Source organism: Rhinolophus sinicus, chromosome 4 (assembly GCF_057876585.1).
Source record: "Rhinolophus sinicus isolate RSI-liver-muscle chromosome 4, RSI-T2T, whole genome shotgun sequence".
Classification (NCBI taxonomy): domain Eukaryota; kingdom Metazoa; phylum Chordata; class Mammalia; order Chiroptera; family Rhinolophidae; genus Rhinolophus; species Rhinolophus sinicus.
In genome coordinates, this window is record NC_142504.1 from 32943012 (window position 1) to 32960120 (window position 17109).

General features: G+C 39.2%; 1 protein-coding gene across 1 annotated transcript in view; it reads left to right on the forward strand.

Moving 5' to 3' along the window:
* Positions 1-17109, forward strand: part of CALCR (calcitonin receptor) — a 123024-nt gene that overhangs the window by 98113 nt on the left and 7802 nt on the right. The window contains exons 9-13 of the mRNA XM_074340733.2: positions 2040-2193; positions 7339-7399; positions 7482-7548; positions 9819-10037; positions 12375-12416. Coding sequence (XP_074196834.1) covers positions 2040-2193; positions 7339-7399; positions 7482-7548; positions 9819-10037; positions 12375-12416 — 543 coding nt within the window. The remainder of the gene's footprint in view (positions 1-2039; positions 2194-7338; positions 7400-7481; positions 7549-9818; positions 10038-12374; positions 12417-17109) is intronic.

A 17109-nucleotide genomic window follows, 5' to 3' on the forward strand; every position in this document is an offset into this window, starting at 1 on the left:
ATTTCCAGTTTCTCTCATCTGGTCAATCTGGGTGGTACCTCTACACAGGAAATCAGTGCCTTAAAAAATGGTATCTTGTGACATGGTTTACATAGTGAGTCTTCATCTCAACCCTGTAGATTGTCTTGAAAAGGTTATCAGGAATTTAGTGAAAAACTTTTTATAGATTTGTTTTCATTCTCAAAAAGCGTCCAGTTGGGATACAAGGAGTCTTGTACACCCCATTAGGATATGTTGATTCATTGTTAGAAAGCTTTGGAGCAACAGTCAATTTGATATTTGCTGTACTTCGCTGGATTGCTCCAAATGCTATAGAGCTGTTCTTGCTAAACTACAGGATCTCAAACCCTAGTTCTTCTACTTCCTTACAGATTATTCTGTATTCTTGAGCAAGTTACTTAACCTCATTGTACCTCATTTTCCTCATGTGTAAAGAGGAGATAATAATAGCACCTTCCTCACAGAGTTGTTTGTGTTAAATAGGTGTATGTGTTAAATAAACTGATACACCTAAAATCCACAACACAGGGTCTGGCACATAACAATTCTCAAATGTTAGCTATTATTATTTATATTATAGCTGTTACCACTGTCATTAGGCCTTAAGCACTTGTCATTTTCTAACTGTGGAACCCAGTTCCATTTTTGTGTTATACAGCATAGGAAATGTGGAAACTCAGAACATTTGTAAAATACTGCTTCAATCCAAAAGGGACTACGTGTAAAAGCAGAATGCAGAGAATACTCAGAGGTTTGTAAATCACAAATAATCAAAAGGACTGTGGTCTGAGACAATAAAACTAAATCAGTCATGGCTTGAGATGTCCCAGTAAAGAGTGGTATAATGTGCTTATTATACCAGGTAGAGAAACACCCTTGGGCACTGCAAGCTGTTAATTTTTATACCCCTGCCCCATTTCTAACAGACTTTCTTTTTCATAATGTGTGTATCCTGCTTTTCTGTTCACTGCAGTTTTGTTTGCTGAACACTTCCAGAGTGCTTCCTTTACCAATTTCTCGATCATCTTTCAACGTACTTATCTCAGATGGGACTTTTTCCCCGCTAAACGCACTGAACCATGACTACAGTTCCACAGATTCAAGCTCATTTTCTCTGAGGCCTTATCAGAAATCAGCTCAGGATTGCACGACAGACTCACGTTTAATTGAAAACATTGTATCTTTAAATTCTTCTGGAAAAGGACTTCAGAACTTCCCCACAAAATTATTTAATGCTGACTTTCTGGCTGGGTGACGTTTCTCCTTCATTCAGCTAGCTTTAAACACTGTGCAACTTGATAGTTTTCAAGTTGATATGAGGAGAGCCTTTTCGTCCCTTAGTTTACCAACTGCACTGGCATCTTGACATAAAGTTCTATAATTCCTCCTCATGAGGTTTTAGTATATATGTGAATCAAAGTCAGGACATTTCCTATTGCGTTGTGAATCGACTGGAACAGGAAACTTGTGCTCTTTGATGCTTAGGATTATCAACAATAGAAGGCCAGCAAGTAACCAAAACAGGAGTCATCAGTTGGTTCAGCATAGCCCCTGGCTCACATGTGAGAAATTTATCCCTTGGTTCTCTCCTCTTCACTGCTAAGGAGGAGCTATCACCAACTTCAGGAGCAGCATTAACAATTTCTAGGTTATTTGCCTCCTTGGCTGTAGGAAAGAGGCTATAAAAGTCATGTAACAAATCCTTGGATACTCTCAAAAATTATGGGTCTCAGACACATTGCAGGAAGATGAACCTCTCTAGTCGATGTAAGTCACCAGAATGTAACAGGAAAAGAACATTTGGGGGACTAGGCTTCCATTCTTCTCGACGGCTGCTTATACATTCATATGTAGTACCAATGATCTATACACTATCGCTCTGATTTGTGGATACAGAGGGTGGCACGTGTTGACAGATGCTTGTGGAAACTGAATGCAGGCTGAATGCATATACTTTGTCTCATGTTCACGTGTACTCTCTGTTCCCTGTCAATCCTTGCCCATGTCTCCAACTGAGTATCTCCATTTCTTTCTGACAGCTGAGCTGCAAGGTTTTGCATTTCTTCCACCAGTACATGATGGCTTGCAATTATTTCTGGATGCTCTGCGAAGGGATCTACCTCCACACAATGATCGTGGTGGCCATGTTCACTGAGGAGCAGCACCTGCGCTGGTATTATCTCCTCGGCTGGGGTATGTATTTCCTCCAGCTGAGTTTTGAACCACCTTCACCTCTATCTGTATGTTTACCATCTTCCTCTGGTCTTGGTCACAGAGAACAGTCAAGGGTCCAGGTCCTTTGAGGAATGAAGAGACCCAGGTGCGGGCAGGAGTTCAGTCTCCACGAGAGCATCATCGAAGCCCTTTAACAAGTTCATATTCACTGTGATAAGCATGGGAGTCAGTGCAGAATAAAGGGGTATGATTATGAGTGTCTTTAGGTGGCCCAGCTAACAGACAGACAAAAAACATGATTGAGAGAAGGTCTGATTAGGCCCCCTTCAGTTTTATTTATCTTGAGTTTGTAGAGCAAAGGAGAATTTCACATTCTGAGTCCTGTACGTCCTCCAACCTGGCCCCACTTTCCTTCCTCAAGAACATGCATTCCTATCAATACTTCAGCAGGACTCCTCCATTAAAAAGTCAGGAAGTAGAGTCCAGCTGAGCAATAGACATAACCACGTGGGCCTCCAAGTAGAGCTTATATGACATCATAGCACGTGGCAATGGCTTTGAAAAGCCTGTGGTGGGATTGCTTAAACTGTGGCTGCTTCTGTATGGATTGACTACAGCAGGGTGCTGGGGTCTGTGAGGAGGCTCTAGAATTGCTCCCTTCCCTCCAGAACTGCTAACAGTCTAGCTCACTGTGGTGGAAGGGTAACAGTGAGGTAGTGAAACGGTGAGGCTCTGGGATAAAAATGCATGGTGCCTTATCAAAACAAAACAAAACAAACAAACAAAACCGTCCCATGAAACTCCCACACCAAAGGAGGATTCTTACTATAGAGCCAAGGCGACCCTTGCTCTCCACTGACAGGGTGACTGTGACTCTCAGAGCAGAGGCTATGGATTGCCTTCAACTAAGCCTGTACTTTAATGCAGCATTTTGGGGAACCCCTAAATATATCGATAAAAGGGAAAGATTTACTGAAGAGGAAGGATAATCCAAAGGCTTTCTAAGTACATCAACCTGTGTATTCAAACCCTTACCCAATAGGCATTATTACCAACTGTGTAGATATGTGTCTATATAAGCGGCCCCAAATCTTTTCCGCAATCTGCACCAGGGCTGGCTTCATGCAATATTTGTTTCCATAACACCCAGTCCCTAACAGAAATACATGGATTTTAACCAAACATATGACCCAAATCCCATGGGATAATCCTATAATGGTGGGTCAAAGTGGCAGATATGGAGGGGGGGGGGTGCGGGTCTTGACATTGAACTGATGATGCTACAACAGAGATTAAGATGTTCTAACTTCACAGAGAAATTATCATAATCTAGAGTATTTTACAGAAGTCAAGGGCTGAAACCAGGACGAGACAACCAGGAACGCTCTCCCTTTCTCTTTTGTCTCTGCTTTGCTCTGAGCGTCTGTTTTAACCCTTCTCTGTCTCTACAGACCATAGATCACAGGTCTCTGCTCCCCCAATTCTAGTGGTAAATACAACCTACCCCAAAGTTCCCTGAGTTCACATTTTTCTGTTCCAGCTACCCAGAAAGACTAAAAGCTTGTCTCTAAGTGCCAATTCTGAATAGCCGGGCAAGAGAATCTGAGTGGTTCAACTGAAGTCAGGGGGCCACCCATGGTTCAATGACCTATGACGGCCAAGGCCATTGAGGAATATAGTGTCACATAGTGCAAACACGTCTGGGGTGAGTGACCCAGCCAGAAAAAAATGGGAGAGGGGTGTTTGTGAATTGGATAGCCATCTAGAATATACCTCAAAACACCTCATCTTGTGGGTCACTCTGCATTGAGGGGCAGCAGTGGCAGTGCCAGCATCCTGTTTCCTTAACCATCCAGTGAAGTTAGAAATCAGGCTTTTGACTCTTCTTCTGGTCCCACTACAGTTGCTAGGTTCACCTGCTCATCCCTGTCCTCAAGACAGGTCAGATTACAAAGGCCAAAGTGGTCTTTTACTGTTTTTTTTTCTTTTAGCTCCAGCCTGCTACAAGAGGTTTATCTTTCCTTGCTTGCCTTTCTCAGCCTCATACACACCGTCTCCTCAAGTTCTAATCTTCCAAAGCTGGTCATGCCAGGAATCAACTAGATACAATTTAGTCCCCCCAATAGCAATTTTAATCACCACAATAGTAATGACTGGTGCTGGTCAGATGCCTTCCTCTTGTTGAAGATCTGAAAATGCCATCCCACCCCAGGCCTGCCACACACATGCGCACACACATACACAGAGACAACCATTTCCATCTGATCTATTTAACTTATTTCCTTTGAAATAAAATTTATGGCATACTTCTTGTACCAGTTTTGACTATTCAAGAATGTCTATATGCCACACTCAGAAAATTTTCATGCAAGAAAAAAGCTATAAATGTATTCTTGCCTGTGACATTCAGCAGAGATGAGAGTACCTGGAAGGAACAATTTATACACTCTTTCCCTACTCTTGCATTGTGAATTAGTCATAAAACTTTTGGCATCCTCGTAGATAGCTCACTGACGACATCTGCTTAACACGCATAAACAATTCAAAGGTAAAAAGGAACAACTCATTCAGCTGTATCAAAAAGACGGTAATGAAAATAAGTAAAATATCTATGGGATACTTTAACCTTTCTTAATCAAAAAATACTTAAAACTTTACCAGAATAGTTCAAGTAGAATTGGATTAAGAATGTTCTAAATCCTAAAGAACATTGCACTTAGTAAGGTAAGCACAGAATCATCAATTTAAAAGAATGAGAAAGATTTGCACTCTCATAAATAGGTGTTTGGAAAATAGTCAACCAGTATAGTTCTAAAATGTAATTATTTTTCAGCATGGCAGAGATCTATTTTTCTTCATTCCTACACACACACACACACACACACACACACACACACACACTCACATTTCACCAAACTCTGTAACATTCAAAAAGCACAGTACCAAATCTCACTTCTGAGAACAAATTTGAAAGACAGCATGATGACGTATTTTAAAGCAATAACCCTCTCTTCAATCTTTAGGTAAGCATTATCTTTGCATGTACAAGTAAAATTACAACCAAAATAACTTCTCAAGAAAATAGTTTCACAGAAACTTTAGTGGATCAGACAAGAAGCAATTTCTACCGAATATTTCTTACTATCCTTTTGAAATTATTTTCACACCAAAAGAGCATTCTAGGTCCTAAATTTTGCAATGCCAAGAAAAAAGGTATAATGTATACTTTATAAAGAGTCTGAAAGTGGTGCAGTAGAAAATTTGGTCCAAGAAGTTTATGTCCTAAGATCATTTTGCAGGGGATACACATTCCATCCATTCATTTTAGCTGTAAATAATATTACCCACTCCAGGATCTGTGCTAGATCTCAAAGAATTATAAGAGGCATATAAACATTGACCTCTGGGTGAAAAGCAGTGGTAGTGAACTTCTCCCCATCAAAAAATGAAAGACTGTTACCTTCAGTAGTTACTCCCTTACAAGTCTGCATGGGATCACTCACCTCTCTATTTCTCTCAGATCAAAGCAACTTAAAATACTGAAGTTTAGTTCTCAAAAAAAATCATTTATTTCACAACCCTCTTCAGATTGATTCTTTGCCTTGCTGGTTCTCCTCTTGTAATGAATCAAAGAAGGAAAATCCCCCCATGGATTTTTGCAATAAGCAAATAGAATTTATCTAGTCCCCTTAAAAAAAAAATCCTAGGAATAGGAATTACTCTTCACACTCATTATCTTTAGTAGGAGGGAAGGGTTGTTATGGCTCTTGGGGCCTGGAGGGAGGAGAGGTAGAGGACAGAAAAATCAAAGTGCATAAAAAGAGACACCATGTCTAGAGGAAGGCCCTAGGAATTAGGAGATATGGGGTCTATATTTCTCTTTATATTAAGAAACACATTTTCTTTTCTACAAAACGATGAAATGGAAGTGAGATCTCCATATGCCTCTCTTGTTGTCTAATTAAAAATATGTATTTCAGAATAAATTGAGAGAATGAATTTCTCTTTCTAAACCCATGTAGGGAAATGGTATGTTAGAACTGCTGTGAATACAATACAATTATGTTTTGTGTAAATAGTCAAGCTCAAATTCTTTCAGGTCAAACATTTAATCGATGGTCCTATTGAATTTTATGCTTCATGGGTTTGGACACTGAGTTTGTTCTTGGATGAAAACTCAACCTTTTCAGGCATTCCTTTTTTGCATATAATTCACAGAAATTCAAAGTGTGTAGGTCTAATTCACTTCTAAGACGCATTTCTAATCTGATGATAATTTTAAAATTCATTCTACAAATGTCTCAACCACATTAAACAATATTCCATTGTGCATGAGTGCATCCGAGAAAAAAGAGAATTTTTTTCTTACAAAATTATAATTTTACTCTAGATTACCTTTATAGAATGAAAATTGATTTTAAAAAGAAGTAACCTGACAGGATGCATTGCCAGTAACTATCTCCATCGTTCTCTTTATAGATTCAAAGTTGTTTTTCCCTAGCTCTTCCAGTGTAGTCAGGGAAGTCGATACTGGTACTAAGCTGCCTTAATAAAGGTTCTGCAACTATAACGGTACAGAATGCACTGGTTACTCTGAAGTGTCCTTATTGAAAGAGAACAGGATCGATGCATGTGATAAAAGCAGACAGAAAAACAAAAAGCCTAGAAGAAATACTGTAAACATCCACCACAGGCTTTTGGAGCAATCAGCCTATCATTTCCATATGCTGTTTCTAGGTCATTTCCCTCCACTGTGACCCAGCTCCTCTCCATAAGAGAGCCCAGTTCACATGCAATGCAAAGCTTTCTGCTCTCAGTCAACCGTCGTTCTCATCATCATCATCACGGACATAATATTGGCACAATAGCCATAGTAAGAGTCGTAATGTAACCTATCATACTGGATAATTTGTGAAAGGCTTTTAATTATTTGGGTGCTTTTAACCAAACTCTCTGAAAGCACATGATATTCTAATGAGAACATTTTTACTTGGTTTGACCAAAGATAATTCGACCAAAGAAACATCAGGGAAATATCTTGACAGAGATATTCAATTTGCCACTTTTTTTTTTTTTTTAAGTAAAATACCATTTTCCATGCAACTGTAGTTATAGTCCATGACCAAGAAACCAGGTGTGACTTTTCCTTTTTCACATTCGTAGGGTTCCCATTGGTGCCAACCACTATCCATGCTGTTAGCAGGGCACTGTACTTCAATGACAAGTAAGTATTATGGTGGTTTTTGGTTAACATATTTGTAAATAAAATGCATTTGTACTGATGTGTTCTTCCCCCTTTCTTTCAGCTGCTGGCTGAGTGTGGAAACCTATTTGCTTTACATCATCCACGGCCCTGTCATGGCAGCATTAGTGGTGAGAATTGCTTTTTAAATCCATTATTAACAGTGCTATATCTGGGGATTTCTGTGAAGATGGATCTATGCAATAAAAATAACTTTCAAATAAAGCTAATGTAATGATAATCTATAATAAGAACAACTTGACTTGAGAGTCTTCAAGTGAAAAAATATTTTTATTTAATAAAATTGAAGGGGCACATCAGCTGGTTTCTATACACTCCAAATCACATATTTTTAAAAACAATTCTATAACTAAATTCTCCTAGTTAAAGGTAAAGACCGAGGGGCTGAAGAAAAATAAAGGTGTTGCTGATAAGAAAGTGAGACCACAAAGTCCCCCTGAAGTTTTTGCCCTGGGCTCTGCCAAACAAAACCGCCTTCCACTTCATCTTTGATACATGAGCCATCTACTACCAATGACCACACACTTAACATTTTTCAGGCACGGCACACACATTGTCATGCTGTTTTTAATGGCAGCTTTTCAAAGTAGATATATCACCAGGATGTTTTACTCATTAGGAAAACGAAACCCAAAAACTCAACTAAACTCATCCAAAATCACGTGGCTAGTAAGAAGTTGGGTTGGGGGAGAATATGACTGTCTGAATCTATATCCACGCTCTTCCTTTATACCCATGGTTTACTATGTGTTGGCCAGCATCAGAACCATCAAATTTAATATTTAGACATTTCCTCCATTAACCACAAAGACAGGGATTTGTTCAAATAAGAATGAGAAAAATAAAAACAGTCTGAGTCATAGACGCATGTTCTGTTCCTATATTGAAGAAATATCAATTTATAACTGATCAAATTGTGTTCTCATCCAGAGTCTTCTAACTTTCCTGGCCTTTCGAATGCAAATTCCATTTCCTTTTCCCATTTATACAGTAGTGAAGTACCTACTATCCCAACTGTCCTCACAAGAACCCGCTGATGTGGGTCTTGAATATTTACAACACTCCATAAGAATTCCATTATTACTAAAGGTCTCTTTCCTTTCTTGAAATTTTTGGGCAATACATTTATTTCTATTTCAGGTATGGAAATCATTCTAATTATTTTTAAATCAGTTATCAATTAAAGTTTCAAAACACTTTAGTTCAAAACTAATCTTCACAGCCAAAATTAATTGTACCCCACCAGAATGGCTAATATTAAAAATGGTGACCAGACCAAGTGTTGGCAAGGTGAAGACTGGAATTCTCATATGTGCTTGAAGGAACATAAAATGGAAAATAGTTTGGCAGATTTTTTTAAAGTTAAACACACATTTATCGTATGAACAGGTAATTCCATTCCTGGGTACTTAGTCAAGAGAAAGGAAAACATATGTCCACACAAAGACTAGCATACAAATAGTCACAGCATGTTTTTTCACCATAGTCAGATGGTGGAAGCAATTCCATTCTCATCCACAGGAGAATGAATAAACAAATAATGTGTATTATTCATATAACAGAGTACTACTCAGCAATAAAAACAAATTAAATGCTAATATACACATGGATGAATCTCATAAACAGTATATTAAACCAAAGAAGTCGGACACAAAAGACTACATACAATGTAATACTCTATTTCTATGGTAATAGAAATCAGCGGGTGCTAGAGGTGAGCATGAGGGGGTTGTTGACTGCAAAGGGGCAGGAAGGAACTTTCCAGGGTGACGGAAATGCTCTTTCCTTGTTCGGAGTGGTTGTTACATAGGTGCACACATTTTTCTAAACTTCTCAAGTGTAAACTTAAAATCTTCATTTTTATTGAATGTACATTGTACCTCAATGAAGTTATTTTTTTTTAATGTTATAAAAAAAAATTAAAAAAAAAGGCTGGGTTAGCTGTCTCCACTCCATAAACGTTACAGATAAATTTTCCATCCTCATTTCACTTTTAATTAAATTGTCCTGGCTATGGGGATCATCTTCATAACGAAAAGACAAGAAAGCAAGATCCAAATCTTTTCCCCTTGGTAAAAATAAAACTCAAAATAAAGAATAAATTCCTTCATTACAGTTGAACCAAATTTATTTACATGTACAGGAAAATATTTTCTCATTTGGGGAAAAGAAAAGGAAATGTTAATTCAGGTCTGAAAGGATCTTGGTTATACTGATGCTCGGTGCCCCAGAGAAGCTGAGCAATTCATACAACATCTCACACAATCTCTCACGCCCTCTGTACCGTAGGTAACATCTGCTTCCCACACTGGATAAATAAGCACAGAGGAAAGTGGATGTCCTTCAGTGGTGCTCTTCTCATTCATAACGTGTCTTGCAGGTCAACTTCTTCTTTCTGCTGAACATTGTCCGTGTGCTCGTGAAGAAAATGAGGGAGACCCAGGAGGCTGATCCGCACATGTACCTGAAGGCCGTGAGGGCCACTCTGATCCTGGTGCCCCTGCTGGGGATCCAGTTCGTCGTCTTTCCCTGGAGACCTTCCAACAAGATTCTTGGGAAAATCTATGACTACCTGATGCACTCTCTGATTCATTTCCAGGTAGGCAAGCCAATGGTGCATTTATTCCACGACTTGCTCAGCTAGTTGATGCAAGATGATCTACCCTGTTTCCCAGAAAGTAAGACCTAGCTGGACCATCAGCTCTAATGCATCTTTTGGAGCAAAAATTAACATAGGACCCAGTCTTATTTTACTATAAGACTCCGTCTTGTATAATATATAAAGCCCGGTATTATAGTATAGTATAGTATAGTATAGTATAGTATAGTATAGTATAGTATAGTATAGTATAGTATAGTATACCGGGTCTTATATAATATAAAAATTAATGTAAGACCTGGTATTATATTATGTTATATTATATTATATTATTTTATATTATATTAGACCAGGTCTTATATTAATTTTTGCTCCAAAAGACACATTAGAGCTGATTGTCTGACTAGGTCTTATTTTGGGGGAAACAGTAGTTTTGGGGGCTTTTCTGTGATTAGAAGGACCCTTTCGACCATATGTAACCTGAAAGGGCTTCTCATTCCCTACTTTCCCATTTTTTGAATCTTAAAATTGAGGAAGGAAACAGGGGCGGGTATGGACTTTGAGAAACATCTTTCTGAAGGCAAATATTCAGCCAGGGATTGACCCATCGCACAGTGCTGAGGACAGAGCTTCTCCTCCCACAGTCTTTTTGACCTTTCCTTCCTCTCCCCAGTCGTCTGAGAGCCACAGCTGTTTTTGCTTTATTGAGGGGAGTTTTGAAGAAGAACATAACCGATGGCAACCAGTTTCCCAACCTGGATTACTATCAACATAGCTGCTGATGCCATGAAAACACAGGGTAGAGAAGCAGATGTTTGTATCAGTATGAAATGCTTCCAGGGGCCCCCGCTGGAAGCTATATCCCTCTTAAGCCAGAATCCAGTTTCCATTGACTTTATTTCACTGCCTTGGTCCTGAATGGAGAGATCAGGACCTTAGAATATCTATCAGTTTAGCCATTCCTACAATGTTAGGCAGACCCCAGAGAAAGGGTATGGCTGACATTCTCACATGGTCTAATAAAAAATAACGGTAATTATAGCTACCATTTATTAAGCGCTTACTGTGTGAGGTATTATTACGCCTATCTTACAGTTAAGGAAATGGAATTTTCTGTTTAGTGGCAAAGTCAGGAGATCTAACTCTAAAGCCCATGCTCTTAAATCTCATAATTTACAGCCTCCAAGTCAACAGCTCAAGCCAAAACTGGGAGGGAAACCAGGTCTTATGAAGCACTTTGTTGCTTCTCCTTTCTCATTACTCCCAGAGCCCTCTGATGGTCCCGCCCAGGCATATTCTCCCTGGTCGGTAATTTTCAGACCCTTCTTTCATAAATAGACATTGACTCCATGGTGTGTAAAGAATTTGCACAGAGCCCTCCATGCCATCTACTCTGTCACTCTCCACTTGTCAGTAGGATGTCAGGAATCCATCTGTGATAGTTCAGTGACTATAAAGAGAGGTGTATCCAGGTCTTTCCTCATGTGGGAGAGAATGGAGAGACCTCTCAGGAGCTGTCTTGTGTCGGGGCCTGTCACCATTTGCTCTGCCCCAGATTTGAAGCCCTGTTGAAGACATCGTGCTAGACGGGGCATGGGAGGCCCCAAGACAGAGGGCAAACTGCCACAGGCCCTTAGGACAGAGTTTTACTGTCTCGATTATACATTTCAAAATAATTTTATTTTCTACTGCTAAGGCTTACTATGAAGAAGGAGGACAAAATTAATCAGGCTAAAATTAAGTTTAAAGATTGTTTTAATAATGTAATAATTGCTTTGCCCATTCTTATAGAAAATTAAAGCTTAAGCACAAAGGATCTCCTTAGTGGTGACCAGGACCTCAGGGGTCACTTACCCCACATCCTTGAGAGACGAACTTGGCTGTGGGTACAGTACTGCACTAGTTCACCAAGAGGACACAGGGCACAGTCAGGCCCACAGCCACACACTGCGGCACTTGTTCTTGCACAAGATTTCTCTACTAAACTCTACAAGATGTTTTTAAAATTTTTAAATATAAACAATTCTTTTCACATCCACTATAAACATCATATGCTGCTATAAATCTCCCTGTTAAAGGCAGAAATATATTAGCCAGATTGCCTAGAACTGTTCTTTTAGCCAAACAATAGAATCTTGACAAGAAAAACATATTTCTAATGGGATATTCTTCTAGTGAAGCATTGAATATGAGTGGTGGTAACTGTTTTTCATCGAGCCCGGACTTGCTATTGCAGTCGTGAAATGTTCCTTTCCAGGGTGTCTATTTATAGTGATTGCTAATCAACATAAATGCACACAAAAATAACTTCAACTCTCTTCTTCCTCCTCTTTTTAGGGATTCTTTGTTGCGGTGATCTATTGCTTCTACAACAACGAGGTAAGCGTGCACTTCATATAATACCACCACTCATTTATATAAAGCCAGCACTTTACAGTTTCCAAAGGGCCTCTTTTCATTTGTCCTCACTTCTGCAGTTTTGCTCACAGGGTTTCATGACTAGCAGGATTGTTTTCTCCACCACTGCAAGCTGAATCTTTTCTATAATTTGTATGGTACAACTGCAGATACTACCCAGACATGCAGCTAAGTTCTGATTCCCTTGGATTGCACCCTGAGCCGCAATAATGAAAGCTATTCTGGATTCCCATAAAAACAGAAGTCATGCCCCCATTTCCTTTAAAACACCATACTCTTCTCAAGGGCAGAGCCAATATCCAGCTGATTTGTACTGGTTCACTGCCTTCTTTTCCAGTTTGGTGCCAGTGTTATACCACTTAGTCAACATTTTGAAAATCTCCCTAAAGTTAAGCCTCAAAATGGATTCTAAAATAAGTAATTTATCCTGAATATTTAGATAAGTAAAATCTAGACAGCCTCATGACCAGTGTTTTTCGATTTTAGCCACGGTTCCCTTTCTTCCAATGAAATCTTGCCTGGGAGCCCAGTTTGTAAAACGTAAAAAAGTGGAGCTGCTTACATTTGTACCAAAGAACTTCCAGGGGTTCAGGGAACACGATTTGAAACCTCCCTCATTTTTCAGGTGGGAAATCTCAACTCCAGAAAGATCACATGACTTGCCCAGTGTCACAATGATAGTTGTATAACCAGGACTAACATCCAAATTTCCTGATTCTTAACTGAATTGAACTAAATCTTCCAATGCACTGCATTATGTCTCTGATTCCTCCCTGAAACTTTGTTAGTACACTTTCTGTAGTTCTATGCTACATAGCTTTTCATGTAAAAGTATTTTTCATAATATTAAATTAATTCCTATTAAGAATAATTTTATACCAAGGCAAATCACATTTTGTTAAGAGATCAACATATTATTTTCTTCTTAGTAATTAAAAAGATTTTCTAGTATTATCAAATGTTATCAATTGATATTTAGTTGATTCTCTATTCTTCATTTCTTCAGTTGAACAATATTTAATGAGCACCTATAATATTTTGCTGCTCTGTGATATTACTCATCTCCAACCCTAATACCACAAAATTTTTGTTGCTCTTATTCTCCCTTTTAATTGGTATATTTTATTCCTTCCTTCAGCCATTCATCCACCAACTCATTCCTTCATTCAACAAAATTATTTTGTACATTTACTATTGCTAGGGGCTTGACTAACGGCCCGGGATAGAAAGGAAAAGACATCCTTCTGCTGCCAGCTGTTAAAGTGTGTCTTCCTTCTTCTTTTTTTTTTTTTTTTAGAAGAGTAAAAATTAATAAGTAAGAAGGGCTTAGGTCATCCCATCTCTATATCAATTTCTGTGGTTATATATTCTTGCCTTTGAGTTATTTCAGGTGGCATACAAACTAAATGTTTTCATCTAGAATAATATTAATAAAGGACTAATATAAAAATCAGTTTCAGAAGGAGCATACCTTAAAACCATGAGAGGATTGCATGCATTTGTAAAAATACCTCAATATTTATCGTGTCTTAACTATGATGCTGTCTTTGAAGTGTCAGGTTTAGAAAGCAAACCCAGAGGTACTCGTAACAACTGAATGTGTCTAGTTCATCTGAATGTCATCTCTGCTCTTTGAAGTAAAGGAACCATACTCATTTTAATTAAGGTTCAGTGCTAAGAGAAGGTACAAGTGTGACACTGCTAATAATGCAGAAGTTGCATACTGCGCCAAGTGTAATATCACAGCCCCGTGGATTTAGGCACCTGGGCTTTCTGCGAACGTACTGTGTTACAACATTAAACACAGGCAGGGCACTCATACATGCTGGAAATTATTTCCGGCTGTATCTGAGATCGTGGTTGTAACTGGGCTTTGCCTGGTTGAATATTAAGTGTTAGCCGAGGTCTAGGGGTTAATATGTCACTGTACAATGAAAATTGAGGTTTTAATTTTTGTTTATTACCTGTATGTTGTAAGTGATTCCTGTTATGGAAATGGATTAGATAGGCAATGGATCGCCTAGAAGCAGGGAAGGAACGTGGAGAATTACAGTCATAAAGATCAAGAGACAACCATGGGAACATACTTATGTATCAAACATTTCCTACCACAACTCTTCCAAGTATGCGGACATTGACCATCCAAACATTTCAATACATTACTGAGTATATAAGAGACCACAAAAAATGATTATGACTATAAATATTTTTTTTCAAGCGGTAGTTTAAAACTTGAGAGAGTACTAAGAACACAGAGGATTTTCGCCCTTTTTCATGATTCTTACCTAAGCATTGTGGATAAAATAGTTTTGGGATCAAAGTAGCACGGTCAGAAAGATCTCAACTTAGTGGTCACAAATTAGAGTGTGTGAAAACTAAAATTTTGTTTATTTGCTGTCATCTGGCTTTGAAGAGCCCATTGTACTAGCCTCTGATACAGGCATACCTCATTTTGTTATGCTTTTGCTTTAGTGCAAATCACAGATGTTGTGTTTTTTACAAATTAGAGGCAAGGCCCTCCACCAGCAAAAAAAACGTTAGGACTGGCTTTATGTGATGCTCACTTTATTGCAGTGGTCTGGAACTGAACCCACAACGTCACCAAGGTGTTCCTTCATTTATAACAGAAAATATTTAGTTAGGGAGATCTAAGATGGCAAAGGAGATTAACACTGTGCCTGTGTCCTTCCGTAACACATTAAAATTACAACTAAATTATAGAACAGTCAACCTGGAGAACCATCTGAAGTTTAGCCAAACAGAAGTCCTACAACAAAAATATAAAGAACAAGCCACGTCGATACTGGTAGTTGAGGCAGAGACGCGGAACAGCCCCAAACCTCCGTGTGGTGGCTGAGAATCAGGAGGGATATTGCAGCCACAGAGATTCCCCTAGAAGAGCAATGGACTCTGACCCCACACCAGGCTCCCCAGCCCAGAGTACTGGGGTTGGGAAGAGGAGACCCCACAACATCTCGCTGTGAAACACAGTGGGGATTTCAGGTGGAATGGAAAGCTAAGGGAAACCCAGACATCCTCTCAAATGGCCCACGCAGAGCCTCACTCGCAAGCACTTACCTGGCTCCGGTGGAGGGAGGATGACTCAGGGGAGTGTCAGAGGCAGACTGAGCTGGGTGGCTTCCAGAAGAGAGCTGGAGGACAGTTGTCAATTTCTCTGTGAGGGGCCCTGCTCCCATGCAGCTGGCAAGCAGGCACCATCTTTCCTATGTTGAGCCCTCCCTCTCACGGCCAAATCTGTATCTGATTGGTCTGGTGAGTTCCACTGCCCCACCATGCTGACTCACTGGGACCCTACCCTCCCCAACTCCCCCAAAGCTGGAGGCACTTTCTCAGCATGAAGCCAGCCTTGCGTGAATTACACTCTGTCTTAAAAAACTATCAGAGTCCAGCAGGCCCCAGGCGGGTGGTGACTGGCCTCAGTGTGCTCTGAGACTTAATGTGGAGACACTCCAGGCTCAGCACTGGCACCAAACCAGAATTTACATTAACCTGGTCACCACAACTCTTGCCACTCTTCCCTGAGACCCTGCCTCACCCAACTCTCCCTATGTCATCTCCTACATGTTCTCTATATTGTGGCTTTTAGTAAAATTCTATTTTTAGACCAGTAAAGTTTTCACTGACGATGCAAAGGGAAGCTTTTCTATTTATAAATTCTTTCTTTCACGCAATAAAACCTGGTTTCCAAAACTAATATGTTTCTAGAGACTCAGAAAAATCAGCTTTGTGACTGAAAGCTAAGCAATGACTTATTTGTTCTAGATCAGTATTCTCAAAGTATAAATCAGAATCTCCCGGAAAGTCTGTGAAAACACAGATTGCTGGGCTCCTACCAGCAGTTTCCTATTCAGCAGAACAAGAACTAAGAAGTTCTAGCAAGTTCCCAGGTGATGCTGCTGCTGCTGATTTGGAGACCACACTTTGAGAACCAGTACTTTAGACAGAATCTAATGTGCCCTTTAAGCAATGAATGACCTTCATGAACGGGGAAGACACAGGGCAATGTTATTTGAGAAACACAATAATTAAATATTTTCAAAAATATTAACTTTATTACAGGTGATACTTATGTATCATTGTCTTTTAGAACAAGATATCCTTCCCAAACATAGGAAAGTAAGTAGTGAACGGGAATTAGAAAGCCCTGGTCTTGTAATCATCAAGTGCCCAATTACCTCAAACTAAAGGCCATATAAATTCTGTAAAATAAACTATTCTATAAAATAAAGACCAGTAGAAGTATTGCTGATATGTCCTCCAAAAGGTGGGGAAAATATCAGTAACAACTTTGTGACTAGTATTCAGAAGTATCCCTTAGCATTTAATTAATAGGCTATCCTGGGGATCCAGCTTCCAAAAGTCTTATCCAAACATTTAAAGCATGCAATTACTTTTTGACTTCCACTAAATTCAAAGTGTTTTTTTTAAAATCGTGATTTTTAATCTTAAGCTCAGATTGCAGCAATCTGTTGAATTGTGGTGGCAGAAAGTGAAGGAGTGAAAAAGCGGGCCTTAAAATCATTTAATTCACAGGATCAAAACTCCTGGTATAAACCCTGCCTTCCATTCAAGTACATAAGTGCAGGTGCTTATGATGGCCTTAACGGGAGAACAAAGGCCAAAACAAAAATAT